This window comes from Bombyx mori, chromosome 5 (genome assembly GCF_030269925.1).
Source record: "Bombyx mori chromosome 5, ASM3026992v2".
Classification (NCBI taxonomy): domain Eukaryota; kingdom Metazoa; phylum Arthropoda; class Insecta; order Lepidoptera; family Bombycidae; genus Bombyx; species Bombyx mori.
In genome coordinates, this window is record NC_085111.1 from 10,976,031 (window position 1) to 10,995,346 (window position 19,316).

Below are 19,316 nucleotides of genomic sequence, written 5' to 3' on the forward strand. Positions count from 1 at the left end.
GCTGTTCCGATGATAAAGCGAGAGTTGAAAATTCTTCAAGAAGATTCCCCAGTTCACGATACACCATCTCTTTTGCAGACAACATGTGCTCTGGTTGGCGAAAGCCATTTCTGAGTGTTGGGTGCAGATATGTGGATATTTGGGTCACGGTCCTCATTTCGTACGCTAAAAGTATACCAACCATATTGTGGTTATTGCACTGTAGTTTTTAAAAGTAATGCACGGTAATTTGATTCTGAAACACGGTTTTTTTATATTTGTAGCTTGTCTATTTGATCTGGTAGCACTGGTGTGAACTGTGAATGTAAAGTGTAAAAAACCGGTATTCTTAAATAAAAACCGGTATTTATCGGTATGTATAAAAACCGGTTTTTCTCCGGTTTTCTTCGAACCGGTTTACATCCCTACTTGCTGCTTGTGGTGTTGTGCTTGCGTACAAAATGGATGTGTTTTGATTTTTCTTCGATTTATTTTACTTTTATCAATAACGTTTCATACTACGACTAAAAAACATTGTGTGAATTGTGGTTTTACCCTGACCGAGATTTAAAACCGTGTATATGCTCTCCTTTGCTATTTTTAGATGATACTAATTGTGTATCAAGATGAAGAAAATATAGATATTTAAAGAATTAAGTGTGTTTTTATACCCTATTGGATAAAAATACATTAGGAACATCTTAAACATTAAGAAAAGAAAAGTTCTTGAAGTATCTCACAATCCGACACTTATTTATATAGAAAATTAACCTCAAAACGAGTTTTTATTTTTATTATATTTTTTATAATAGTGGCGTCAATTTCAATATATTTTTTAGATATCCAATACATTTAAGAATTTGAATCAGTACATTTTTATAGTAATATTTGATGTCCATCTTGGGCCTAGCACACTATGGAGAGTGGGCAATCCCCTTTTGGGTGCTAATACTCAGATTGAGTTTGGCGATTAAAAAAGTATTTTTCCATCATTGGAGATCAGTTTCAAGCTTGTAAAGAGGAATCGCAGAATACTCTCCGTCATCATAAATAATAGACCATTTTTGAAACCTGTTGATTGCGGTAGAACACAAATTTCGTATTGACCGATTTTGAAGAAATTTGGTATGGTATTAGTATAATAAGCCTCAGGAAAGAATGTGGATTGCCTTACATCCCACTGCTTAGAATCTACTCACTTTTTTTTTTTTTTTATTGCTTAGATGGGTGGACGAGCTCACAGCCCACCTGGTGTTAAGTGGTTACTGGAGCCCATAGACATCTACAACGTAGACGCGCCACCCACCTTGAGATACAAGTTCTAAAGTCTCAGTAGTTACAACGGCTGCCCCACCCTTCAAATCGAAACGCATTACTGCTTCACGGCAGAAATAGGCAGGGCGGTGGTACCTATCCGCGCGGACTCACAAGTGGTCTTACCACCAGTAATTACGCAAATTATAATTATGCGGGTTTGATTTTTATTACACGATGTTGCTCCTTCACCGTGGAAGTGAATCGTGAACATTTGTCGAGTACGTATTTCATTAGAAAAATTGGTACCCGCCTGCGGGATTCGAACACCGTTGCATCGCTTCAAGACTAATGCACCGGACGTCTTATCCTTTAGGCCACGACGACTTCGAACGTGGTATAGACTAGTAAATAAGGGCGAAGCTGCGGGCGGGAAGTTTATTCACTATGAAATTTAATACTCTCGATCCAAAGAGGAACAATTGTATAAAGTTAATCGTGGGGACATTATCGGAATCCTTGTAATTAATGTTGTTAAGGTTGTATCGACTGGCTGTAACTACCCCTGCTTTGGTTGTGGTCTCAATTTCAAAGTAGACTTTTATAGAAATCAAAAAGTGGTTGTAACCTATGCGTTATTACCTTCTTTCTTTCTTTTTTCCTACCTATGCTGATAGCTTTGAGAGGCTATTTCAGTTTCACCCTGACGTGTAGGTGAGCTCACGAGACTCAAACCGGAGTGTTGCTAACACTGACCCTAGCAAGAGCAGTGCTTCGCAGAATCTACCACCGGATCGGAAAAGCGACCCACTGAGAAGATCCGGCGAGAAACTCAGTGGGCTATCTTCTTTCAACCTTCATTAAATGCATTGTAATTTGGAATGCGAACAAATAAAATGAACATAGATAACTACCGATTATAAACGTGAAACAAGAGTCGTAACCCTAGTTTCTTTTTGTAAATAACTTAAGTCTTTGAATAAAAACAGAAATATAGAAACATTTATTTGGATGTGCCCAGTTGGTCTTTTAAGACAACCGGCCCTGTTCGTATATTATGTCTGCGTTTTAGAGGCCTGAGCATCTATTAAGTAATTTTAAAACATAAAAAGTTACTTAATATAATTTAAGGGATAGTTTCGAGAATATTTAGAGATTGAGAATAATTAGAATATTAACTATTGGTAGGCTGTCTAAGAGAGCCAGCATGGGTAAGATACTACCATCCTGCCTATTTCATGTCTACAGTCATACATTCCGACTAGAAAAGCGAGGCAGCCATTATACAATACAATTAAAACTTCGATCTATTGTCTGAAGGTGATGTAAATGGGCTCCAGTAACCACTTAACACCAGGTAGGTCGTAACCTAAATGAAAAATGCCAAGTGAAAATTAAAATTTAGGAAATCTTAAGATTGTATTATTAAAGATTGTATCTTAAGATTGTATTGTAAAATTCATTGAATTAAAATTCATTCATTGAACGAAATCGCTTTATTTGTCTTCCAAATAAAATTTAAGAACCTGCGCAGCTGACGCAATTATGTTCCTAATCCGGATCGTACCTGCTTTTTATTACATACTTGGATCGCCTCGCGCATGTCCAAAGGAGTTCATTCAATTTTCCATTACTCAGTTGCTCCCCAGCCTCCTCGGTTCTCGGGGGTGCTACATTGGGTTTTATTAAAGTTTATTAGAGCTAAATAATGTTTTTATTGAATCGTTGAGTACCAATGAATTTTCAAGCGTAGTCTTCGGTTGGTTGTTTAATTACTAAAATAATAAGGGAAGATGGTAAGTTTTAAAGCGCCTAACGTGTCACGTTTATGATTAAAAGTAAATAATTCGAACGTTTCAAAGTTGTTAAGTATTGATCTGTATTTTATTCTGGGACATTGTATTCTTCTATTGTAATCAAGTCATGTTAACGTTAGTTTTGAGTAATGTGAAATTTCAAATTCTAGTATATTTATAAGCTATGTTAGGTATTGCAAATATACGGAATACACTTTTTTTTTGTTAATAAATATAATATATTAAAACATAACATAAACACACATACACATTTTTAGACAAATTTGATTGATTATAATACAGTTGGTAAAATCCATTTTTTATCCGTTTTTGCCCATAATCCTTTTTAAGGGTTTGGGTCGTTATTTAATATTTTTCCCAGAGATTTAACATAGGTCGCAACAGTTAACTTTCCAATATTAATTTTTATACACATTCTCGGTACGCAATGGTGTAACAAGTAAATAGGATGTGTGATGGTGGAAGAAGAGGAGCGCGAATGCAGCTCGCTGGCTGGATGATGTTTACTTGCCACATCCTTTTGTTTCTCACGTTGATTGGAGCTGCTCGTACCTGCTATCTTTTTCCAAGTGGTGAGTTCATCGTGATACCTACATATTTTCAGTCCAATAGAATGAATGGCATTATCGTCGTTGTCAAACCAAAATCTGCTATGTTCACTTTTTGAGATTTTTACTTTTTGACCTTTTCGTATAGTTCACAGCCCTATCTACCGTATAAAAAAAACTGCAATGTGTCTATAGCTTTCATATTTATCTATAGCTTTCATTTGATATAGTTCTTAAAAATTCACCTTCATATAAAATTTTATACGGAAATGTTTTTACTCGTTAATTCAAAATAGAGTTTTTGCACATAGCAAATTTTGGTTTGACAGCAATGATAATATATGCCATTGCCAATTTGCGTATGTGATGCGGTTACGCATTTCGGTACGATACCGTTATTTCAATATTGTCTCAGGATGGGCGGTAGACTACATTGTCACGTCCGCTCTGCTCCGATCCTGAACTCTGTAGCTAGTGTCGAATTGCCTGTTGTAGGGACATTAAGGACAGTTGCCCCTTTACAGCTCTTCATTTGTACGTAAGCAGGCCTTACTCAGCACAGGAAATGAGGTTGATAACAATAGTAAAATTCTGTTCGAATATACATCAAAAGTCTTTTATTTTGCTTAAATATTAGTAATATAAATGTATACATATAGATATAACCATGTGAATGCGGCCATCCACTTCGAGACATTAAGTTTCAAATGTATTGCATGACAGCTGTCCCATCGTTGGTTCGAAGAATGGGATAGCTATCATATTTATATAACTCATAACTCACTCAACTTATACAACTCATGACTGTTTGGCGGACTAAATAGACAGCTTGGTAGAACCTACTCGTGCAAGCTTACAGTACGTTATACTAGCGATGCGACCAGTAAAAGTTTGTGTTTTAATTCCTTTTAATGTGATTGTAGTGTTAGCTACGAATAAATAATAAGTCTATTTATTCGTAGTGTGTTAGTATGTTTATTTGGCAGTGACAAAATTTAATTAGATGTCATTCTTTTAGACGTGCCTAATCCGTGTCTTGGAGTAGCTTGCGGGCCGGGAGCGTTATGCCGACCCACAGCGGATGGTCGTTCTTACGATTGCGAGTGTCCGACAACTTGTCCAAGCTACGGCGATCACGAAGGATCACGTTCGCTCTGCGCAAGTGACGCTCGAGACTACTCCGGTGAATGTGAGATGCGCAGAGCTGCTTGCGAATCCAATACAAACATCACTTTCAAATATTACGGAAAGTGTGGTGAGTAATGTAATTACTATATAGTATTTACTAGCTTTTGCCTGCGACTTCTTCCGCGTGGAATACTTCACAAATAATGCTTTATTTTAGAACAAATTTGGTTAGCATAAAAAACGTTATAGTGAGCCAACCTTAACATATAGACATATGCTGTCGCGGACTTTATTTAGATCTTTTAAAGGGAACAATTCTGTCATACATTATTTTAGCGAAACTTTAATCGTTTCTGCAGCGCACGCAGCGGAAGTTCTCAAAAAGTAAAAATAGCCTCGAATTTGAAACATTCTTTATTGGTGCTCCGCTTGTATTGGTCTTAGCGTGATGTTATATAGCCTTCGATAAATGGACTACATAACACTGAAATAATTTTTCAAATCGGACTAGTAGTTCCTGAGGTTAGCGCGTTCACACAAACAAACTCTTCAGCTTTATAATATTACTATAGATTAGGCAGCAGTTTTGTGTGCCTCTGGCATTGCTAATGATGTTTTAGTATCTACACGTGGGAATGTTTCGAATATCACCCGGATATTATTAGGTTCCGCGATCAATTTTAACATGTTTTAGATCCTTGTGCCGGAGTAACTTGCCCTGACCCAGAGGTGTGCCAGCTAGATGAGCGTAGGGCTCCTTCGTGCCGGTGCGCAGAGCCCTGCCCCCTAGAATTTTCACCGGTCTGTGCATCGGACGGGAAAACCTACTCCAACGAATGCCAAATGCACCGTGAAAGTTGTCGTGCTAGGAAACAGCTAAAAATTATATTCAAGGGACAGTGCAGTTCCGGTAAGGAGAACGATAGTAGCGTTAAATGTATGAGATGTGCCTAAGTATGCATGTTGGAACGACTTTAGGAACCACAAATTGTCAAAGCTTTAACTTAGTACAGTTAACAACAATATTCGAATTTAAAATTACCGAAATTCTCAGTTTGTTGCGATGTGTACTGAGAAGTAGTAACGCGTTTCTGTTTGAAAGGTAGGGAAGCTGCTGTACTCAGTTGTATTATAAAGCTGAGATTTGGAACTCATATCTTAAGGTGGGTGGCGACATTTACGTTGTCGACGACTATGGGCTCCAATAACCGCTTAATACAGGTAGGCCGTGCGCTCGTCCACCCATTTAGGCAATAAAAAAGAAAGAAAACTCAGTAAATAGGAACAGTTCCATTGTCATAACGGTTTGGCTACTGGACATGACCCGGTCATCGTTCTCGTCGAACCCGTCGCTTGCGACGAAGAGCACGGCGAGTAAATTAACCCACAGAAACAGCACACTTGCACACAGAGTTTCTCGCCGGATCTTCTCGGTGGGTCGCGTTTCCGATCCGGTGGTAGATTCTGCGAAGCACTACTTTCGCTAGGCTTAGTGTTAGCAACGTCGTCAGGTTTGAGCCCCGTGAGCTCACCTACTTGTTAGGGTTATGCTGAAATGGCCTCTCAAGGCCATAAGCTTAGTAAGACGTGATGGAGGTATAAGTTTGAGCTAATAACACGTCGATTTATTTAGATGGGAATTACTTAAATTCTCGATAAGATCTCTAGCTTACGCTTTCAGTCTTCTTTTATTTTAGGAGTGAATCCGTGTGCCGAAGTGGAGTGTCGTCACGGTGCAGAGTGCCGCGTAGAAGGCGGAGGAGCGGTGTGTGCGTGTCCGCCGTCCTGTGAACCAGTTCTGCGCCCTGTATGCGGCTCTGACTCTAGAACCCACGACAGTGAGTGCGAACTCCGACGGGCTGCATGTCTTCTTGGCAGAGAACTGAGGGTCCTGCACGCCGGAGCTTGTGGTAAAGTTTTTATTATAAATTTTAATTGCATAGATGAGTGGACGAGCTCACAGCCCTAGGTGGGCTGGATTACCGGAACCCATAGACATTTACAACGTAAACGCTGCCACTCACCTTGAAATATGAGTTCTAAGGTCTCAGTAGAGTTACAACGGCAGAAATAGGCAGGGCGATGGTACCTACACGTGCGGACTCACAAGAGGTCCTACCACCAGTATTTACGCAAATTATAATTTTTTCGGCTTTGATTTTTATTACACGATGTTATTCTTTCACCGTGGAAGTCAATCGTGAACATGTGTTAAGTACGTATTTCATTAGAAAAAGTGGTACCCGCCTGTGATTCGAACACCGGTACATCGCTTCACACTGATGCACCGGACGTCTTATCCTTTAGGCCACGACGACTTCGTAAAGTATCAAATTTGAGCTGAGGTACATCTAGAAAGCTTTATCAGTGAACAGTTCTAGAAAGGAAATGTTTATTGAAATGAAATTAATTGGATGTTTTTTTAAATATCATGCTAGGTACGTCTATAGTGTTTTTTTTGTTGATTCCTTTTCATCTATATTTCGTGTTAGGTTCTAACGGTGTGTGTGCCGATCGCGTGTGTCCCCACGGTGGCGAGTGCGTGGCGTCGGGCGGGCGCGGCGTGTGTCAGTGTCCACGCTGCTCCAACGAGTTCGCACCGGTTTGCGGCTCTGACGGCATCTCCTACGGGAATCGGTGCAAGCTGCAGCTAGAGGCTTGTCGCCATAGACGCGACGTGCACGTCTTGTACGACGGACCTTGCAGTGAGTTTAAAATGAATTCTTTGGATTATACCTATCAGTACGTATTTTTTTATTGCTTAGATGGGTGGACGAGCTCACAGCCCACCTGTTGTTAAGTGGTTACTGGAGCCCATAGACATCTACAACGTACATGCGCCACCTACTTTGAGATATAAGTTCTAAGTATAGTTACCACGGCTGCCCCACCCTTCAAACCGAAACGCATTACTGCTTCACGGCAGTAATCGGTCGGTTGGTGGTACCTGCCTACCGTGCGGACTCACAAAAGTCCTACCACCAGTATATTAAATATATTATGTAATATATGTATGTAAATATTAACTTTGCCTCTTTGATGTAATCACTTATGAGTATTACAACATTTGTCAAATAATATAATAACAATGTACCTACGTATTAGGATTAGAAGGTTCTACACTTAATTTTATTGAGGAAGCCTTGTATTGTCTATGAGCTTGTATACCTAAGATGTATATTTTTATCACTTGGATGCAGGTTCGAAATGTGGACGGCGATATGCTATGATAGTTGAATACCTACTTTTACCTACCTAGAACTAGCGGTGTCGATACAGTGTGCCAAATCTTGTGGTATTTATTTAAAATATTCATCCCGTACCTCGAGCATTAGCCATCTAAAGAAATTTGTGATGATTTACTTTTGGATGAGAATTGGCACCTGAAATACTTCTTCAAGGTACATTGATGGTAGGCCTTTAACAACTAGTGACGTCAACCTGATGATATAAGATTACCCTGGCTTGTTATGGTCTTTGTATTGACTGGGCAATTGATGTTAGGAGGAAATAAGACGAGATCTACAAATAAAAAAATAGGAAAACACAAAAATAAAATAGAAATTGAAGTTTTACTTATGCATTTTTTGTTGTTGTACGATTTAAGGGGATACCATCATGCTCACTCTCTTTATAATAGCAATTAGTGTATTAATAAATGATTTTTTGTTTTACAGACGGCTGCGAGAATAAGAAGTGTGAATATTACGCGGTCTGTGAAAGCGACGGCATCTCTGAAGCGAGTTGCGTTTGTCCAAAACACTGTGAAGAGGGAACAGTGAGTACAATATTTCTGTTTTTATAAACGTATAGTGTTTGACTCTGAAATTGGCTTAATAGAGTTATAAATTTAGGTATCCTCCATCGTGTCCTGACAGGTAGCATTAACACGAATAGCATTATTTATGATCAAGTTGACCAAGGGCTCTTTTGTTTTCGATGACTTTTAAAATAATTGGAAAGCATGAAATTATGTAAAAGTGGGCTGAAGTAAATAAATTATTGGGTCCTAAACGCCTGAACTTGATTTTCAAGATACTGCTTATCGCTTGACTTACCTACCCTATTTTTGTTTTTTTAGGAGACCGAAGAGATTTGTGGTAACGATAACAAAACTTATAGCAGCGTATGCGCTCTACGGGACATAGCTTGCAAAGAGAAGGGGAGACTGCACATTAAACACATGGGCTCGTGTGGTGAGTTTGAGGGTTTTTTGTAATACCGAAATTATGACAGTTTCCTTAAAATTTTCTTAAGGAAATCCTACATTATCATGCTATCGTAACACCCTATTGAAATTTGATAAATTAATCTGAATGTACTTGAAATGAGAGTTAAACTTACATCATCGTGATGTAATGTGAGTTTATAAGACTAAGCAAAAACTGAGACACGATATTGAATGGCAATCGCAGTACGCTGGTATACTTCTCGGAAAATGTTGCTCTTTATTTTTCGGTGAATCCTTTAGTTGCATTTGCGACAACCTCGGGAAAAGATCGGGGGATGCTATTTTAAGTCGCCACCATACAGCCAAAATATATTCATCTATTTCGACTGTACCATTACGTCGTACTTATCCCCGTAAAGAAATCTATAGGATATAAAACGCAAACCTAACAGTAATTATATTATACTACATTTAAAGTGAAACTTTTATTACATTGTCTCAAACTTTTTCGTCTGTGTTGCATGTCGCTGACGGTCGGCCGCGGAGTAGGGATAAAGTGAAAGGCGCTCGTCAGAGCAGCCAAGGCCAATACGGCGGCGCCTATAGTTCTATTTATTTCAATTATGTGTGCTTGAATTTATTATTTAACTTATTTCTTATGAATATTAAAATAAGATTAATGATTTTTATACCCTTAATGGAATATTATTCCAAATTTTTTTAGTTAAATGTCTATAATGTGATTATTTTACTGGTGGTAGGACCTCTTGTGAGTCCGCACGGGTAAGTACCATCGCCCTGCCTATTTCTGCCGTGAAGCAGTAGTGCGTTTCGGTTTGAAGGGTAGGGCAGCCGTTGTAACTATACTGAGATCTTAGAACTTATATCTCAAAGTGGGTGGCGCATTTACGTTGTAAATGTCTATGGGCTCCAGTAACCACTTGACACCAGGTGGGCAGTGAGCTCGTCCACCCATCTAAGCAATAAATAAATAAAAAATAAATAAAAATATTAACTTTATTCTCTTCGAGTGTTGTTGATAATATACTAAATCAGTTATGAACTAGACTTGAAAATTAACATGTGTTTGTGTATTAGTATAGTACGAGGGCGGCACTGAAAATTTCGGGAATTAACGAAGTGACACAACATTACTATTTAAAAATGTATTTATTGCTTTTCGAAGTATTCTCCGCGAAATTTGACACATTTTTCCATAGGATGGAACCAATCATTGAAGCAACCATTCCATTCGGAAGTTGGGGTCTCCAAAATGGCCGCTTTGTAGGCGTCCACAGCTTCTTCAGGTGATGAAAATCTCTGTCCACGCAATTTATTCTTTATTTTAGGGAAAGTATGGAAATCATTAGGGCTTAGGTCGGGGCTGTACGGCGGATGGTCTAATAATTCTATGTTTTCTTGCTCTAAAAACTCTTTTGTCCTGTGCGCGGTTTGACAACTCGCATTGTCGTGATGGAGGATGATGCGGCGGTTGCAGTTCTCTTTACGGAGTTCAGAAACGACCTGTGGCAAACAAATGCTAGCATACCATTCTGCATTAACCGTTCTTTGTCCCTCAAGAGGAATAGTCGTAACATGGCCGGTTTGGAGACAAACGTGGCCACCATTTTTTTTGCAACACTCCGTGGACGAACAATTTTTGTTGGCTTTAACTCATTTTCGAACACCCAAACTCGTGACTGGTTTTTTGTTTCGGGTTCGTACGCGTATATCCAGGATTCGTCACCTGATACAATGTTGTATACAGCATTTGAGGATCCTGCGTGGAATCTTTCGAGAGTTCTGACGCACCAAGTAACGCGAGCCGCTTTTTGCTCTTCACAGAGCGAATGCGGTATCCATCGGGAAAACAACTTTTTTACACCTAATTGTTCATGCAAGATTATTTGTATTTGACTCATGCCAATGTCTAAAGCTGCCTGAATTTCGCGGTATGTCACATGTCGATCTTCCTCAATCAGCTTACGCACAGCATCAACGTTTTCTTGGGTGACTGCAGTTTTTGGACGACCTTGACGGGGATCATCACTGAGCTTGACACGTCCACGTTGAAACTCAGCAAACCAGCGATAAATGGTGGTTTTGGATGGGGCTTCATCACCAAATGCAGAAATCATCCGGTCAACAAACTGTTTTTGTGTTAAACCACTTCGAAAGTCATAATAAATCATCGCTCATGAATTTTCTCGAGTCAATTCCATTTTCTCAACGACTAAACAAGTTTGACAAAACCTCGTGACAAGACCCAGAATCTTTTTTAAATAAATAAATGGTATTCGATTTTTAAAACCAAGGAGTTTTCAATTAAAAAGATTTTAATATGACACGAACAGTGGAAATATTCCATTCCCGATACTTTAAGTGCAGCCTAGTATAATAATATAATATCGTCGTGTTGCGATAGAGTCGTGCACGGGCGTGCAGTGTCCGTCTGGCACGTGGTGCGGGCGCGGGGCGTGCTCGTGCGCGGCGCCGTGCGCGGGTTCGGCGCGCGAGCCGGTGTGCTCGAGCGCGGGACGTACCTACCCGCACGAGTGTGCGCTCCTCAAGGCCGCCTGCGAAGCGAGAATGAGAGCCGAGCCCCAGCTCCGGGTCGCTTACTACGGCGAGTGCACGGATTCAGTCGACAATACTACGGCTGGTAAGTTTATTTATTATTTTTTATTACTTAGATGGGTAGACGAGCTCACAGCCCACCTGGTGTTAAGTGGTTAATGGAGCCCATAGACATCTTTGACGTAAATGCGCTACCCACCTTGAGATATAAGTTCTAAGGTCTCAGTATAGTTACCACGGCTGCCCCACCCGTCAAAACCGAAACGCATTACTGCATCACGGCAGAAATGCGGCGGGGAGGTGGTACCTACCCGCGCGGCCTTTCAGGAGGTCCTACCACCAGTAAAGGTACTAGAGCATCACAACACGAGACGTGAGATCGAAAACTTAATTGGCCCGCTCTTCAAACTAGAATTTCTGACTACGTCACAACAGATACAGTCACGGCGGTGATACCTACCGTACTGCTTCTTTTATATTCGTCAATAGTATGGTATTATTTCGCAACAATTATTTTAGCGATTTTATATGAAGAAAAAAAACGTTCATTTTTTTTATTAATGAAATCTTGAGTTTAGGAAATACTGTATTAAAATAATATGTTTTAGGTTTAAATAAAACAGGGGCATTATCAGAGTTAACGAATGAGATCAGATCAGAAGATACGACGGAAAATGCCAACGAAGGAGGGAGTAACGCTGTATGCGCTCGAGTACAGTGTGCCTATGAAGCTACTTGCGCCGTCGACTCCAACGGCCAACCTAGGTATTACTTAGATATTATGATGTAAATACATATATTGGGTACTCTAACCAATAGTCAACGCCCACTGAGTTTCTCGCCTGATCTTCTCAGTGGGTCGGGTTTCCGATCCGGTGGTAATTGCTAGGGCCAGTGTTAGCAACACTACCGGCTTGAGCCCTGTGAGCTCACCTACATCTTAGGGTGAAGCTGAAATAGCCTCTCAAGGTTATCAGCATAGGTAGAAAAAAAGTCAACAAATATCAGTTGTTGTTTAGTTCCGAAATTAAAATACCTCTGCCGAAATTTCTCCACATTATGACACGAATAAAAACATTTCATGAAAAAAAATTAAAACCGAATGTCCTTGGACCGTTATATGTTAAATAAGAAGTTGATTGCGTCCCATATTAAAACTTATATGAGTTGAATATAACATCTATAATCTAATTGTAATTTGTATGTGACTACAATAAATTTACATACAATTGAAAAACGGCCGCGTTTTACTGATTATTGCTAATTACATATAAGATAGAATGCAATTTATCGTGACTAGAAACGCCAGCATCTATTCTCCTATTTGGAAACCAGGTACACATGTTTAATTTCTATGTTTGGTGATTTAGATGCGCTTGTCTCTTCGATTGCGCGGCGGCTGCTGCGGCTTCCACGTCGAGTCCGGTGTGCGCTTCCGATCTCAGATTGTATCCCACTTTGTGTCACATGAAGCTTGAGGCGTGTCGGCGACAAGAAGACTTGAGATTACGCCCCCTGGCACTTTGTCGAGGGCTAGAAGTATGTTTAAAAATGTTCAATCATTTGTTAATGATATTCATGTAAATCAGGGGCTCCCAAACTTATTTTGTCTACTGCTCACTTTGAGAATAAATTATTTTTTAGCGCCCCCTTTTTTAACCTACTTAAAAACCACTATAGCTCATTCGGCGTCTAAGAGTCCTAGATGAAATCACAAATCGCCTCCCAAGCCTCTACACAACGCCCCTTTTTTTTTTTCTGGGTGTCTTACCGCCCTCCTTTAGGCCTGCAGCGCCCACAAAGAGGCGTTATCGCCTACTTTGGGAAAGGCTGATGTAAATAAAACTAAATATATCTTGCTGAGGTTGCCAATCATACGGCCAATCATAAGGCTGTGTTGTTTTCATCATAAATAGAACATGTTGAATAACAATTGTTTCGTTAACAGTTTCTTTGGCCATATTGTAGTTTGTATCTTAAAAATGTGTTGTTTTTTATTGCTTAGATGGGTGGACGAGCTAACAGCGCACCTGGTGTGAAGTGGTTACTGGAGCCCATAGACATCCACGACGTAAATGCGCCACCCACTTTGAAATATAAGTTCTTAGGTCTCAAGTATAGTTAAAACGGCTGCCCCCCCTTCCAACCGAAACGCATTACTGCTTAAATAGGCAGGGTGGTGGTACCTACCCGCGCGGACTCACAAGGGTTCCTACCACCAGTAATTACGCAAATTATAATTTTGCGGGTTGATTTTTATTACACGATGTTATTCCTTTACCGTGGAAGTCAATCGTGAACATTTTGTTGAGTAGGTACGTATTTCACTAGAAAAATTGGCACCCGCCTGAGATTCGAACACCGGTGCATCGCTCAATACGAATGCACCGGACGTCTTATCCTTTAGGCAACGATGACTTCACGTTGTTTATTTGTTCTTTTCAGTTTAGACCGTGCGGGGATGACGAACCGCTCACTGACAAAGAAGGTCGTCCTTACGACTGCGGTGGCGGTCCACACCGTAAAGATTGTCCGATGGGCAGCTATTGTCACCACACTGCCAAAGCCGCTAGATGTTGTAGGAAAGGTAAGTATTATTTAAAAACAAAAAAAAAACGATTATTAGGTTTTCCCTTTTTTCCTACCTATGCTGATAGCCTTGAGAGGCTATTTCAGCTTCGTCTTAGCGTGTAGGCGAGCTCACGGGGTTCAAACCGGGAGTATTGCTAACACTGGCCCTAGCAAGAGCAGTGCTTCACAGAATCTACCACCGGACCGGAATCTTGACCCACTGAGAAGATCCAGCGAGAAGCTCAGTGGGCTGTGTCTATGGGTTAATTAACTCGTCGAGCCCTTCGTCGCAAGCGACGGGTTCGACGAGGACCGTGACCGGTGCTTGAGGTACCTAAAAGCATCGTTTATGGATCGGAAGGATCCGAAATGACGTGCTTAGAGGGACGTCGGCTGTTTATCATTCGGTACACAGTATCAGGCATGGAAAAACACTAATAAATATTCTCAATATTAGTTCATTTTATAGGTTATGTATGATTTGCTGAATGGTGGTTGAAAATTGTAGAAACGAATATATATCTACACAGTATTTATTATAAATTAGCCATGTAATGCTTCTTTAAAAATTAGGACAGTTTACATTTGTTCTAATTTTTAATTACTTTTCACATGCACACACAGTTGATATACATACAGTTGTATCTCACTATCTGGAAATAAACATCTGCGTTGGTCTAGCACCCGATTTGATTGATTAAATAATGGCTGCAATAACCGGACCGCGTGATTGTGGATTAAGACCAACACAAGCAGTGTGAGCCCGCTTTTGTTCTAATTTAAAGTCACAAAAAGGGGACAGAGTATTACAAATTAAAGTGAATTTATTTTAAATCCATTTGATAGACAAAGGGGTGACCGAGAAGAAAGGTTGCCAGGACACGTGGCACGGGTGCTGCGCTGATGGTGTCACTGCCGCAAGGGGTCCCGGCGGGGCCGGCTGTCCTTCGCAATGTGGGTGTCATAGACTTGGGTCAGTTAGGGAGCAGTGCGACGAGAGCGGTCAGTGCTCGTGCCGGGCGGGCGTGGGCGGACTCAAGTGCGACCGCTGCGAGCCCGGGTACTGGGGTCTGCCCAGGATCGGAACGGGACATGCCGGTTGTATACGTGAGTTTATTGATTATTTAATAAACCAAAAATGGTGTTAGGACCTCTTGTGAGTCCGCTCGGGTAGATACCACCACTCCGCCTGTTTCTGCCGTGAAGCAGTTTCGGTTCGAAGGGTGTGGCAGCCGTTGTAACTAACTATACTGAGACCTTAGAACTTATATCTCAAGGTGAGTGGCGCATTTACGTTTTAAGTGTCTATGGACTCCAGTAACCACTCAACACCAGGTGGGCTGTGAGCTCGTCCACCCATCTATGCAAAAAAAAAAAAAAATATATATATATTATATAGTTTAATACGTACTAGTAGTCGGTCGGTACTCGAAATTCGATTATAATTAATTTAAATTATAAGTTATTATAAGAATAAGTTTGAACATTATAAAGGGTGTACTGTCGAAAACTATCATAGTCCTCTATAATAACAAATTTCGCCAAGGCTACATTATAGATAAATAATATTAAATGCAAACAACATCTTTCTATTCTGAATTTGACCACAGACTTTAAAACAATAAACAAAATAATATGCGTGTGTGTGTCAAATACATGGGAGTGTATATAATGTTTTTTTTTATTGATTTAATGTATTTTTTGTGTAAAATTTCAAATAAATTTTAAGCATTCTGCACTCTTCTATATTCTCTACTAGCGATTCGCCCTCGCTTCGCTTCGGAAACTGTAATTTATTATGCATATAAACTTTCCTCTTCAATCACTATATCTATTAAAAAAAACCGCATCAAAATCCGCTGCGTAGTTTTAAAGATTTAAGCATACATAGGGACAGACAGATATAGGGACAGAGAAAGCGACTTTGTTTTATACTATGTAGTGATAAGTGTGGGAGATTTAATACGCCTCTGTCCCCGCAATTTTCGTAAAAAGGGGCACAAAGCTTTTTCTTCACGTATTAATATATAGATATTTGGCTACAGCCTGTGGGTGCTCTGCATTCGGATCGGTTCGTGAAGATTGTGAGCAGATGACGGGACGGTGTGTCTGTAAACCTGGCATACAGGGTCAGAAGTGTACCGTGTGCTCCAACCACGAACACACTTTAGGACCGAACGGTTGCTTCGATCGTGAGTTTGATCTTTATAGCCTTTATATTTGGGAGAAAGATCTTCACTAATAGATTAACAACGTTTTATTTTTCACAGCGGAATCAACCCAATTACCTGCTACGAATTGCGAGCACATGACATGCTATTTTGGTGCACATTGTTTGATGCGAAGTGGGCTTGCGATTTGCGATTGCAGTGCAGCAGAGTGTCCTGCTACCGAAGAGCCCCCAGTGTGCGGCAGCGACGATCGCACGTACCTCTCGGCTTGCCATCTCCGGACGCATGCTTGTAGAACACAATCCGATGTGGTTGTGCAAGCGTTCGGACCTTGCAGCGACGAATCACCTCACGTGAGGCGAGGTAGCCGCTCCGGTAGATCGACGCTCATAAAAGTATTTCCCTCACAGCCTGAGGATAGGCTAGAGTATGAGCACGTAAAGCGCACTTCCCAGCAGCTCACAGACGCTTCCGTAGACACGAGTGATAGCGGCAAACCTGACAGCCCCGAACCAGAATTGACGTGTGTCGACATACTTCCCCCAGTCGGATACCGCTAGTAGTGCTATACATATGTGTGAAGTAGATCGTTTTTGAAAATTTACTCTTAACTTTAAGGAATTTCATTCGCAGACAATATCTACACTGTTTCATTTAATTCGAAAAACACTTCACATAGTTGCTGCGTTAAATCATCGAGGGCTCCATTTGTGGATTTCGAATCGGAAACGAACGAGATCGAAGATGACACTTATGATGAGGAATACGTTGATAGGAGGGTTGAAGAGTCTTTTGAATTGCCTCTTTTTGATGGTAACGCCAGAATGACGGCTCGAATACGATTGCCCGCAAATCACTTCGATATATGGGCAGAGGTGACCGCTGTTTGTGACACGGGAGCCTTACTGAGTGCTTCCGGAACAAGGGACCATTTGTGGCTGGGTTATATCCGAAAGAAAGGAGTTTTGCGTTTTGACGTTGGCAGCGGACATTTGGATTTACATGCTGGACGATTAAAATTGGACGGAAGATCTACCATATCGGCGAGAAGATATAAAAGAGATGCTGAACTGAAGGTGGGCTTAGTGTCAGCTAGTGGCACGGCTAAGGGCCGCATGAGCTCGCTAAACACTGACCCGTTCGTCTATATTGGCTACTCGCCTGAAAATGTGACTAAGTGAGTATTTTGATCTTGTATATCGGGTGAATTGGTATCTAAAACCTTAAAGCATTGAATGTCTTAAAAATGTACATCAGCCTTTTGAAATAAATCATACAAAAAACTAAAGTAAATAATTAAATCGGCAGGCTTACGGGATTATCGACGGTAGGATTTGTTGGATGCATTCATCGCCTACACATCAGCGGGCTTGACTTGATACCGCCCGCGCGTGGTCTAGTACTCAATACACACGGAGTCAAACCCTGCACTCCGTATCATTTAGCAAGATTAGTTTGCCCCTAATATCATCATACCTGGCACTAGGCGGAATACTAGAAATTTCCTCGGCCAAATATTACATAAACATATAATGAGAATATTCTAATCATTCGTATTAAAGCTATATTAGGTGTACTTTAACTTGAGGTATTTTATGTGGAACATAAGATATTATAGCAGATTAGAGCTGTAGTTACATTTGCAAAAAAAAATCAAATAAACTCTCTCTTCTTGGTTTGTCTGTAGCTATTCTAGGTGTGAAAAGCCCGATTGGATAATTACATCATTTGTGGTTGCACAGATATTTACTGTATTTCAAACCAACTCTATTGTAGGATCTTCTTAGTCGCCATCTAAGAAAATAGTAACCACTACTGACGTAGTCTATTGAGTGGTGAGAATAACGAATAACCACGAGAAGAAAATAGTAACCACTCACCACTCAACAGACTACGACAGTAATTCAACGGACAAGAGAAATATCAGAGACAAGACCCACCGCTGAGGCCTCAGTTTGAATCTTTTGATGAAGGAGATATCGTTCAGCTGAGACAACAGCATCTAGTTAAAACACAACATAGTAATACAAAAGAGTTACAAAAAATCATGGAGATTAAAATGAATTCTTTCAACATTTATATAAAATAAATGAAAAGTACAAGCATGTTGAATTTATTGTGCCTATTCCATGTGAACTGTTGATTCCAATTGTATAGTTTGTACTAACCCATTTATTTGCAGCGCCTTAAAATAACTTGCCCTTTTCCGTTTTCTTTGGTATAAATGTCATCTTGGTCTGATTTGGTCATTACACTCATTTGTTACACTGATGTAATACGTTTTTGACCTCTTGCGGCAGTGGTCAGATATTCGCGCTTGCTCTAAGAACAGTCAATTCGACACTTCTTTATTATTGCTCAGGTAAAAAGAGAATAATTACTTAATGCTTTGGATAACCAAAGCATTAAGTATTGAATAAGTTCGACACTATTTTATTTTACGAATAATTAAGAAAATTGATGAGATTAAGTGTTAATAAAATATAATTTAGAAGATGATCTCATTATTTGAACACTAAAAGGTATTCTCGTAGAATATTTAGAATTTCGAGATTTAATTGCAATTTTAAAGATCTTCCAATCCTTGTATGACATAAGTCTGGTAAGTAATATTATAAGATATAATGCCAAAGGAATAATAATTGAAATTAAAATCTATACATTGTTTCTCTTCTTATAATAAGACTACGAATGGCGAATAAGCTCACTTCTGACACAAGGTAAAATAGGAAAATAATAAGCATTTGATAGTTACATAATTTTATTCTTCAAAATAGAATTCGTTCGTGAAGGTATTGGCTATTTAGTTTATTAGAAAAATTAATACCTCCTGTTGAATTTGATCCCCGGCATAAAAAAATCACTCGATTTGGAAACTTCAACACTGTCAATTTCGTGTGTCAGAATTGAGATTAGTGCCTTGTTGAAACAAAATTTAAACTGTATCTTTATGCAGAAAGCTGTTAACTAAAAGTATACTTAATATGTGATAATAAACTGAACTACTGTTTCAAATCTTCTATCGTAATGTTAACATATCTATGTCTTTTGTATCTTGGAAATATCTTCTTATATTAAATCTGTTACTGAAAACTTATAA

At 39.8% G+C, this 19,316-nt stretch overlaps 1 protein-coding gene across 4 annotated transcripts; it reads left to right on the forward strand.

Annotated features, from left to right (window-relative positions):
* Positions 1 to 404: 404 nt before the first annotated feature.
* LOC101739084 (agrin) lies at positions 405 to 19,316 on the forward strand. Of its 4 annotated transcripts, XM_062668713.1 has the most exons (16): positions 405 to 3,622; positions 4,617 to 4,853; positions 5,421 to 5,636; positions 6,424 to 6,636; positions 7,219 to 7,431; positions 8,404 to 8,504; positions 8,808 to 8,922; positions 11,323 to 11,559; positions 12,083 to 12,239; positions 12,845 to 13,013; positions 13,920 to 14,061; positions 14,892 to 15,152; positions 16,091 to 16,237; positions 16,316 to 16,579; positions 16,850 to 17,393; positions 17,525 to 19,316. In XM_062668713.1, the coding sequence occupies exons 1-16, from the start codon at positions 3,499 to 3,501 to the stop codon at positions 17,679 to 17,681; spliced, it is 3,297 nt and encodes a 1,098-aa protein (XP_062524697.1). In that variant the 5' UTR covers positions 405 to 3,498; the 3' UTR covers positions 17,682 to 19,316. The 4 variants fall into 4 exon arrangements, with proteins under 4 accessions (XP_062524697.1, XP_062524694.1, XP_021206293.1 ...); XM_062668710.1 differs by having other exon boundaries at positions 406 to 3,029; positions 3,491 to 3,622; positions 16,316 to 19,316; XM_021350618.3 differs by having other exon boundaries at positions 406 to 3,029; positions 3,498 to 3,622; positions 16,316 to 19,316.

Coding starts and splice junctions, on each gene's coding strand:
- LOC101739084 (XM_062668713.1), top strand. CDS start 3,499: ATGTGTGATGGTGGAAGAAGAGGAGCGCGAATGCAGCTCGCTGGCTGG. Junction 8,505..8,807: donor AACACTGTGAAGAGGGAACA/GTGAGTACAATA, acceptor TTGTTTTTTTAG/GAGACCGAAGAGATTTGTGG. Junction 11,560..12,082: donor AGTCGACAATACTACGGCTG/GTAAGTTTATTT, acceptor AATATGTTTTAG/GTTTAAATAAAACAGGGGCA.